This window comes from Aphidius gifuensis, linkage group LG1 (genome assembly GCF_014905175.1).
Source record: "Aphidius gifuensis isolate YNYX2018 linkage group LG1, ASM1490517v1, whole genome shotgun sequence".
In the NCBI taxonomy this organism is placed as follows: domain Eukaryota; kingdom Metazoa; phylum Arthropoda; class Insecta; order Hymenoptera; family Braconidae; genus Aphidius; species Aphidius gifuensis.
This window is the reverse complement of record NC_057788.1, coordinates 14,617,281-14,627,833: the sequence shown is the minus strand read 5'-3', so window position 1 is coordinate 14,627,833 and position 10,553 is coordinate 14,617,281. Positions and strand designations below refer to the sequence as shown.

The window sequence follows — 10,553 nt, the reverse complement described above, 5'->3', positions numbered from 1 at the left end:
AATAGCTAGAATGAGATAAGTCGACTTACCTTATCGCATAACAATTGTAACCATGCCTAATCGATTAGTAATAATGCCCTAAATGATAAAATATCAATGGCCGACAATTTACACAGAACTTTTTTGATGGCCGAGAAAAAAATTGCAAAATTAAAAAAAAAAAAAAAGGTAAAAATAAGGTAAGTGAACTTTGCTTATTGCATAACGATCGGTAATGATGCTTTGAATATAAAAATGACAATGGCCGACCATTTAGAAGGAACTTTTTTGACCGACGACCAAAAAACTTCAAATCTCAAGTTTAAATGTTTAGTTTTTACGATTTGAAGTCAGCCACCACTTTTTTTACTAAGACAGAGTTTCTGAGTATTAGATTTTCCACTGTAAATGGCTTGATGAAGCTGTAAGGTAGTACAGTATAATCTCTCTATAGTGACATCGTCGGGGCTCAATTCTTGGAATTTCTTATAGAGAGCGTCTCCTACTTTCACGTCAAGAGAAATTGAGTGAGCGTGAAGGATATTGTAATAGAATGCAAAAGAATATACATACGTCACACACATACGCAAACACACACCGATATATACCAACACTGGTAGAGACATTCTGTAGAGAGGGAAAACATTCTACGCTCACGCTCGATGTCACTATATAGAAGGTCACTATAGAGAGATTATACTGTAGAATATCTCTACGTAATCTAATCGAATGCTGTTCTGCTCGATGATAAAAATATATTCTTCTATCATGAGCTTTGCTAATTGGCTTATCAAATAAAGAAGACCTGACTGAACATACAGCACAAAAATCTTGAAAAAAGATCACAAGAATCTTGAGAATTAAATTTTAAGAAAATTGTAAATATCTTACTGTTATGATGATTGTTACTAGTATTACCAGAATTATTCTTATGGTTACAAGTACTTTGTTTATTTTTATCTTTATTTAAATTAATCCTGATCGATGAAGGTACATATGAATACTTAAGTTTTAAACCTAATTTGAGCTGATATATTAAAGAATTAATATATTACTTGAGAATTTAAATGGTCAATTAAAACCTACCAACTCAGTAGACCAAAAGATATTTTGTCTCTGATGACTGTCAGAAACAATTTTATTATTACTATGTGTGCTCTGAGCATGCCCTAATGCATGAATTGTAATTGGTGGTGCTTTTTTCAGCTCTTTTGCTCAGGTTCTCCAGCTTTGTATTATTCATATATTGTTTTTGTTGTTTCATTAATATCAGTAACACGATAAGATAATGACTAATAGTTAGATGTAATTGTGTCCAACCGTGAGAAGATACCATTTAACTTTGACATGGTTTTGACTGCTGATAACATGACTGATAAAATAGTTGATGTACGGATAGTATCGGAAGTATTTGCAACAGAACACATACTTGATAAAACTGAAGTCATAATTGGTGTTGTGACAGGTGTTGTAAACATAGGCTGCTTACTCAATAGCAGGGCCCCGACACGAGATAGGATTTGATGAGATCCCCCACCACCTTGAATTTTTAATATTGCAGATTGAGGTACCATAACAATAACACAAAAGTTCCAAAATATTTCATAAATGTGGAAGTTTTTTTTTGTTGGATTGGCAATTCTAAATTCACTATTGGTCATAATAACAGTAATCAATAATAATAATCGTTAAGAACATTCGAGAATAAAGAAGAAGCGTCCTCTGTTTGTTGAATTGTTTAAATTGTTGAAATATTTTACAATAATTAAATTGTGTTGTTAAAAAAATATATAACATAACTATTTTTTTTTTTTCATTTATTTAAAATATATAATGTTTAATGAACCTTCAAAAAAACGTTAGTGAATAGATGCAATTATACTGGCAATAAATTTATAGGTTAGATGTAATTTTTTTTTTTTTTTTTTTACTAATAAAATAGGAACGAATGTTCTTAATTAATAACATGGAGGTGTATAAGGAGGGTAATCTCTCGAAATTTACTGAAGCTCACAGAATGGAGCAAGTCAGTACGTTTTTTTGCCGGTGATGACGCTTTTGATACAACAGTTCTATGGTCACATGGTATTTTTGTTTATATTTTTTCATGATAATGTGACAAGTCAAAAGATAATTATTTATTAATTGTTATTAATTAATGTGACGATTTAAACTATGATCATAATATAATAAATTGATAAAACTATCAATAAGTCTGCATTTAAAAGTAAGTTAGTTCTTATTTTTTTTTATAATAAGATATAAGTATGGATATGTCAATCCTTTTGTTAATGTAGCTTTAATCTTAAAAATATTCGAATATTATTAATTACAGTTATAACTGATATTTAAAATTATTTTATTATCACTGGTGTCCTTTTTTTAGCACGAAAAATGGTACAAAAATGTATTGTTTCCGAATGTCAAACATTAAAGGGAAATAAAAATGGTATTTCTATTTTTTCTGTACCAAAGGTAATATTTTAATGAAATATATATTTATATACCTATATATATGGGGCATTCCAAGTCAAATTACCGAGTCATCGGCCTGACCCCTACCGATTCACTTGGAAATTTTTTTCTAGGTGTATTTTGGACCAAAAAACGACCTTATTTTTTTTCAATTTTTTTCCACCATTTTTACACCATAAAATAATTTTTTTTTTCCTACTATCGAGTATTTCTCAAATTAGACCAGGTTTAAAATTCTGAAATTTTTCACATATCATCTCGAGGTAAAAACAAGTCACCCATAAAAATTTGGGAATGGGCCGAGAATAATTACTAATTTTTTTATAACTGATTAAAAAAAATTTTTTTTACCAATTTTAAAAATAGAAAAATATAATATTTTTTTTAGAGAAATCAAAAATAAAAATAAATGATATCTTGATGAATTTTGTTTTTCCCTATATTTAAGGATGGAAAGATAGAAAAACTGCGATGCTTAAAATTCAATTTTTGAAGCTTTTACCTTAGAAATATGGAAAAAACCAAAATTTGCCCGGATATCATTTATATTTATTTTTGATTTCTCTACAAGAAACCTTTATTAGATTATTCTAAAATTAGATTATTTTAAAATTGGTAAAAAAAATTTTTTTAAATCAGTTATAAAAAAATTAGTAATTATTCTCGGCCCATTCCCAAATTTTTATGGGTGACTTGTTTTTACCTCGAGATGATATGGAAAAAATTTCAGAATTTTAAACCTGGTCTAATTTGAGAAATACTCGATAGTAGGAAAAAAAAAATTATTTTATGGTGTAAAAATGGTGGAAAAAAATTGAAAAAAAATAAGGTCGTTTTTTGGTCCAAAATACACCTAGAAAAAAATTTCCAAGTGAATCGGTAGGGGTCAGGCCGATGACTCGGTGATTTGACTTGGAATGCCCCATATATATTATTTTTCATACTAATTTGTATTTTCTTAACAATTTAAGTATCCTAAACTTTTTGATGCTTGGAAATCAAATTTCCCAAAGCTAAGGAATTCCCTGAGTGTATCAAGTTTGGTTTGTGAAAAACATTTTCATCCAAGTGATATAATGTCACAGTTTACTCAAAAATTACCTTCAGAAACGTGGATATATCCTCGTAGTAAAAAACGATTGAAACCTAAGGCTGTCCCTATATCTTCAGACGTCTGTTCAACTTCAGATAATACAATATTTATGGGTGATAACGAGGCAATAAAAGCAAATGATGAAGTACCAAATGAATCTATCGTTGATGCACCAATTAATCCTTATGTTCATGTATCAATTAAACCTGGTGTTAATGTACCAGATGAGCATGAATTTTATGTACCAATGCAATGTAATGTTCATGAACAAAATGACTCTGATGTTCATGTATCAGATGAGTATGAATTATATGTACCAATGCAATGTAATGTTCATGTACCAACTAAATCATCATTACATATGATACATGCGTCAACTCAGACTGTAGACCATGAAGACATGGAAATTGAAGAACTATCAACTGAACACAATTTTTGTAAAGTGCCATTTACTTTTGATACTCTACTCAATAACCTGAATAATATAAAATATCCTGGAAATTGCAACTGGGCTCATACTGTACCCTGGTGGAAATATTACTCCGGCATTACTCCGGCATTACTCCGACATTACTCCGGCATTTCTCCGTTTTTGGCCCATTTCCGGAGAAATTACTCCGGCATGAGGTTGATGGCGGAGAAAATATTCCGGCATAAAAGTAGTGGCAGAATAATTTTTTCGACATTAATCTCATGCCGGAGTAATGACTCCGCCATCAATCTCATGCCTGAGTAATTACTCCGCCATCAACCTCATGCCGGAGTAATTTCTCCGGAAATGGGCCAAAAACGGAGTAATGCCGGAGAAAACCGGAGAAAGCCGGAGAAAGCCGGAGTAATGGCGGAGAACTATTTCTACCAGGGTAGCCCCTGATAAAAAAAAAGTAATTTTTGTATCGATTTCAATTGACAATATATTGCGTCGAGTGGAAATATATGATAATTTAAGTTCTCGAGTTTTAATGGAGTTTATTCAAGTACATGAAGATTATTTGCATCATAATTTTGAAAATATAAAAGAAGTTGTTGATTATTTCACAACAGTTTATAATTGGAATCTTTGTGTCACTTTAAAAAATTCTCCAAGGTAAATAAATTTAATTTAAATATAATTAATTTTTTACCGTAAACGAATAAAATTTTTTTTTATGTTTTAGATTTATTTCTGATACAGTTTGTGAAGCCATTGCTTCATGTAACAGACAGAGTATAGGTCGACCAACTTTGAGATGCATGAAATGCAATATAAAGATGGAATCACAGAAATGGCGAAAACCTCCACCAACTACTACAGTAAAAAAAGTCTTAAAAAAAAAGATCTTGCAACAGAAGGTGAAGCGATTTAAGCAAAAGGTAAAGTACCATTAAATTATTATTGTTGCTAATATTATTATCATGAATTATGAAAATTATCCAGTATTATTTATAATTATTTTCATTAACATCCTTACGTTATTATTTTCCGTTTAGATTGAATCACTTGAAACGCATGTTAATGAACTACGAAAAAAGTGTGCAAGTGTTGAAGAACAAAAATTAGAAGATGCTATCCATAATGTAAAAGATTCTCAAAAAACACTTATAAAGGCATATCTTCAGGCAGCTAAAAAAGTTGGTGAAGGTAAAAAAGGTATTAGGTATGATATAAAATGGATTTATCAGTGCTTGCTGTTAAGAATAAAAGGACCTGGCCTGTATGATAGCTTAAGGAACAATGAAACATTACCTTTACCTTCGAGACAAACACTTCATAAATATATCAGTTCATTTGATAGTTCATTTGGTTTTAAAAAAAGTATTTTTGATGGATTAAAAGAAAAAAATTTATCAAAACCAAGATATGAACGAGGAGGTAATTTTTATAAAATAAATGTCAATCAATGATAATTATTTTAATAACTGAAATTATTTTATTCCAGGTGTTTTGTTGGATGATGAAATTGCTTTGAGTAAAATGGTGACATTTGATCAAAAAACACTAGATGTCTTAGGATTTGTTGGTTTAGGAGATCATACCCCAGCCAGCCAATGATTTGTTGTCTCATATTTTTAATGCCATAGAAGATACTAAATTTCCTAAAATTGGCTGTGATAAACATGACCTGAGATCTCAAATTTTAAGCTTTTTTATAATTTTTCGTATGAATAAACTTTGTCATCGTTACAACGATATTTATTTATCATCAAATAGAGACAAAACTCAAATGTATACGAAAATAGCAAAATTATAGTAGGTGTTAATATTTTTAGACAGCAAAAATAATGTAATGATTCATTCAAACTAAATAAAAAAAAATTAAATGTAAGCACCGGTAATTTTAATTTTTTAATGATCATATACTTTGATGTGTCACATTGTCATGTATTATGAGAGTGCCAAAAATGTAAACAAAAATACCATGTGACCATACAACTGTTGTAGTAAAAGCGCCACCATCGGCAAAAAAAGGTACTGACTTGCTCCATTCCGTGAGCTTCACCAACAGCCTATGATTTAACATAGGAGATTACCCTCCTTATACACCTCCATGATTAATAACAAATAATATGGCAGTTGGGTGTTCAATACTTCCTTGTCATCACAATAAAGTGAATGGTCATTGCCCAACAGACACTTTTTATATTTTTCCGAGAGATAAGAAGACGTAAGTTTTATTGATTCATTTGATTTTCTCATTAAAAAATGTCAATAAATATTAATTAAATAAAAAACTTCATTGTTTAGACGTATTCAATGGGTAAAGATTTCTGGTAGCCTTGATTTGTCAAAAGTTCCATTGGATGATATAAAAAAAAATAAATATATATGTGCCTGTCACTTCAAAGATGATGACTTTGAAATCAATAAAAATGGTAAAAAAAAAACTAAAATTAACAGCAGTACCATCAATAGAAATAAATGTTAAACCTCTTTCTGATGATCATATGGAAAAATTGAAGATTTTCAATGATAGTGTTGTACGAATTAAAAAAAATGTGAGACAACTTGATAAACAAGGTACTTTTCATTTAGTTATTTATTTATCTGAGTATTTTTTTTTCAAGTTTATTTATCATTTATTTTCAATTTTTTGGAACATATATTTTTTAAATTTTTTTCAGTTTCTGGTAATAAAAACCCTGTGTGTTTAAAAAATGATGTTTTATCTGTTCGACCAAGTGCTGGATCTGAGCATATTTTACGGAGTAATAAGTATAATAATATACGTAAGTTTTGTAGAGTTTTTGTTAATTTTCATTTTATATTTTAATATAATATATGGTTTTTTTTTTAGAAAAAGTTGATGAAGTTTTTCTTGACGATCAATCAATTATAACTGTTGAAAATAAAAATGCTCCATCTGTTATGGAAGGAAAACAAGATTTGCTATCTGAAACTCGTGCTGGACCATTATGTTGTAGTAAGTTTAAATTTTTTTTTCAGCTTTCTCAAATAACTTAAAAAAAAAACTAGTAATAGAAATAATTGCTTCTTTAAAGGAATCTTATGATTTACCAATTTTTACAAATGTTTTTTTTTATCTTTCAGAAGAAATAAATAATCAATCAATGATTATTGATGAAGAAAATTTTGATGACGAAAATACAGTTATTAAAAATATCAGCAATCCATTTGTTATGGAAGGAAAACAAGATTTGCCATCTGAAACTGGTGCTGGACCATTATGTTGTAGTAAGTTTAAATTTTTTTTTAGCTTTCTCAAATAAATTGAAAAAAAAAAAAAGAAACAAGTAATAGAAATAATTGCTTCTTTAAAGGGATCTTATGATTTACCAATTTTTACAAATGTTTTTTTTTATCTTTCAGAAGAAATAAATAATCAATCAATGATTATTGATAAAGAAAATAATAATGACGAAAATACAGTTATTAAAGATATAAGCAATCCATTTGTTATTATGGGAGAAAAACAAGATTTGTCACCTAAGATTGGTAAATTTGGAATTTTTTTTCAATTTTTCTCAATTATATATTTATAGATAAATCTAGTAATGTTATCTAAATTGTTTGGTTTTTTGCATTTTTGATTTTAGACAAAGTAACTAGTCAAGGGTTATCATCTCAAAGCAGTCACAGAAGGCATTCTTTTCCTGAAATTAATAATGACAAACCAACTGTATCTCGTAAGTTTTTACATTCTTTTTTTCTCTTTTTTTTTGCATATAAACTTTTATATAATCAAAATTTCACTTTCTGCTTAAAATTTTTTATTGCTTTTATTTTTATCGAACATTTTGGCTTTTAACTTTTTTTTTATTTTAATTTATTTTAATTGAGCCATTTTCGTCTTGAAGTATGTCAGATAATGGATGTTCGATTAAGGCATGAAGGAAATCGTATGAAAAAAAAAAAAAAAAGAGTTAAAATAGGTCTGCACTTTTTAAATTCTTATAATTTTTAATCTTTTAAATTTTAACAATAAAATAATCATCAAATTTGACATTTAAAAAGAAGTCAGCTTGTTTTAAAACTTTTTTTTTTTTTTACTGTGCAATCAAAATAGTTCGACAATTTTTTCATGAAATTTCCTCGTTAGAGAATAAATTATTAACATTTTTTTGAGTTACTTTTTTATGAGGGTTTATGAGTTAGGCATTTTTGTGATTTCATTTTGGCATTTGGTTTTTTATTTTGTACTTTGATTTATTATTATTTTCTTAACAATTATATCAAAATTAAAGTCAGATTATTTTTATTGTTAATTTGAGATTTTTTAACACTATTTTTAGTATGATAGCAAATAACCTAATAACTGTGCTAATATCGTGTACGGTTCATTTGACTGCATACAAATCATAATTTTTTAAATCAAATACAAATTTTTTTAACACATTTATTCAAAGGTTATGGTTTATTAACGAACTTTTTTCGTTAAATAAATAAATTCATAGTTTCATTTTAAATTTCTATGCTTGTCATGTTTATTTTTATGTAAAAAAAAATAATTATGCAAGAAAATTACATTTAATTAGCTGGGTTATTGCACGAAGTAATTTATTTCATTAAATAAGATGAATTTTTTTTTTTTTATAGTTTTTAATGGTGATATCTTTCTTTTAAAGATATTACATCCTCCACAAAAAGCTGTTTCCTTCAAAATTTTAAATCCAAAAATTTTACCAAGCAACCAAACTTGGTTAATGCTGAGCTGCGAATAACATATCCCTGTTGTGCATAAACAAAAGCCTGGGACTTAAAAGTTAAGTACTGAGAGGGTAAAGTAAAATAATAATTTAAAAAAAAATATTAGGCAGCATAAAAGCATACTTATTAATTTATAGCAATTTTTTTTCCTTATTCAGTTTTATACCTGAACATAAAATTAATTATTGTAAACCAAAAAAAAATCAAGTTTATACAAGCCAAAAAATTTATATGTCTATATTTTTTTACAATCAAGTTTCTTAATTCATTTAGATTTTTTATAAAAAAAAAACTAGTTATTTATTTATTTCCAGATGAAATTAAATCAGTCAATTATTTTTATATTAAAAAAAGTAGTATGAAATGTACATATATTTTTTTGGTTTATTCAATTGATTTTTTTTAATTATCATTCATAATATGATCAATCATTACTTTATTAATTACTTTTTGTTTTTATTAACTCATCAGTCAATATTACAATATTGATTACAATCAAGTATTATTCAACATCAGCTTTGTGGTCCAGGCATGTCGATTTTCAAATAATCTTAGACAAATGCCTAACTATTTTCTTTATTTTAAATTAATATCAATTTAATATCATTTATTTGAAATAATTTTAATTTATCGTTTAATTTTTATTGTACACAATTTATCATCTACTTGAAATTATTTTCGAAAAAAAATTAAACGGATTCAAATTTAAATACATATTTTTCACCTTTGTAACTCAGACTCACATTTTTTTTTAATTGTAATTGTATATAATAAGGAAGTCGAATGTATTTAGCAAATAATTCGCGAAAATAATGATAAATTCCGTCTCTTTTAAATTGGCTGGAATAAACTTTTTTTTTTTAATTTTATAAATTAACAAATATAATTTTTGTTTCTTTTGTGTATTGTAAATTTAATTATTCTTAATTTTTTTTTTTATTTTATAAATTAACAAATATAATTTTTTTTTTTTTTGTATATTGTAAATTTAATTATTTATTATTTTTAAGCTGCATAGTCAATAATTTATACTTGACAAAAAATCAGAAGCAATTTTTTTTTTTTTAGCCCACAAGTCTTGCATTATTTTTAATAAAATAAATTTTTTTTAATTTAGTATTATATTATAATTATAATGTTTAAAAATATGCTTATATTTATTATTAATGGTTAATTGAGTAACATGTTTTTTTTTTTTTTTTTTTTGTTATACGTTTGATAATATTAATTAACACTCGTGTTTATTTAAGTTGCCATAATCATTGTGCTCACTTTTTTTTAAGTTTTTTAAATTAACTATTAATTAGTAACTATATTATTTAAATATAGCTTGTTTATTGTACATTGATTGAATTAAAAGTTGATAAAAAAATAGCTGGCATACTTTGATTGCAGTCAGTTGCAGCAACCCAATGATAAAGTACCCACCGTTGCAACTCTATCATAGCACTACCCTATGCCACCTGGAATAATATTATTAATGAAAATTTTTATGAAAGTTATTTAAACAAATCATCAAATATATTGATAATCCAAAAAAAAAAAAAAAATAACTCCAGTGTAATAATTATATAACTAAACAAATTTAAAAATTTGAAAATTTAAAAAATTTCATTTTCTTAAATCATTTTATTTCTAAAAATCTAAAATAATGAGAAATTATTTTTTCATTAATTTAAAATTTGAATAAAAAAATCAATTGCTCGTCTGAAAAGAATATAATACTAATTAATTAACTAAAAATTTAAATTAAATAATTATTAAGAATTTTTTTCTCTTTACAAAATTAATTATCATGTTATCATACAACAATGTTAGGGATCTCTTATTTACAAGGATGAGGTCATTTCATATTACTCT

The 10,553-nt window shown here is 26.6% G+C and overlaps 2 protein-coding genes across 5 annotated transcripts; both read left to right on the top strand.

Annotated features, from left to right (window-relative positions):
* The first annotated feature begins 4,417 nt into the window (after positions 1-4,417).
* LOC122849181 lies at positions 4,418-5,681 on the top strand. The gene is made up of 4 exons (XM_044147795.1): positions 4,418-4,634; positions 4,705-4,900; positions 5,018-5,399; positions 5,467-5,681. Exons 1-4 carry the CDS (start codon positions 4,510-4,512, stop codon positions 5,577-5,579), a joined length of 816 nt encoding a protein of 271 aa, XP_044003730.1. The 5' UTR covers positions 4,418-4,509; the 3' UTR covers positions 5,580-5,681.
* A 353-nt stretch (positions 5,682-6,034) lies between these two features.
* Positions 6,035-10,145, top strand: LOC122849140. Of its 4 annotated transcripts, none has more exons than XM_044147771.1 (9): positions 6,035-6,192; positions 6,273-6,545; positions 6,650-6,754; positions 6,823-6,948; positions 7,077-7,220; positions 7,356-7,481; positions 7,583-7,672; positions 8,612-8,748; positions 10,089-10,145. In XM_044147771.1, exons 2-8 carry the CDS (start codon positions 6,374-6,376, stop codon positions 8,725-8,727), a joined length of 879 nt encoding a protein of 292 aa, XP_044003706.1. In that variant the 5' UTR covers positions 6,035-6,192; positions 6,273-6,373; the 3' UTR covers positions 8,728-8,748; positions 10,089-10,145. The 4 variants fall into 4 exon arrangements, with proteins under 4 accessions (XP_044003706.1, XP_044003695.1, XP_044003703.1 ...); XM_044147760.1 differs by having other exon boundaries at positions 8,583-8,748; XM_044147768.1 differs by lacking the exon at positions 10,089-10,145 and having other exon boundaries at positions 8,612-8,842.
* The last annotated feature ends 408 nt before the right edge of the window (positions 10,146-10,553 follow it).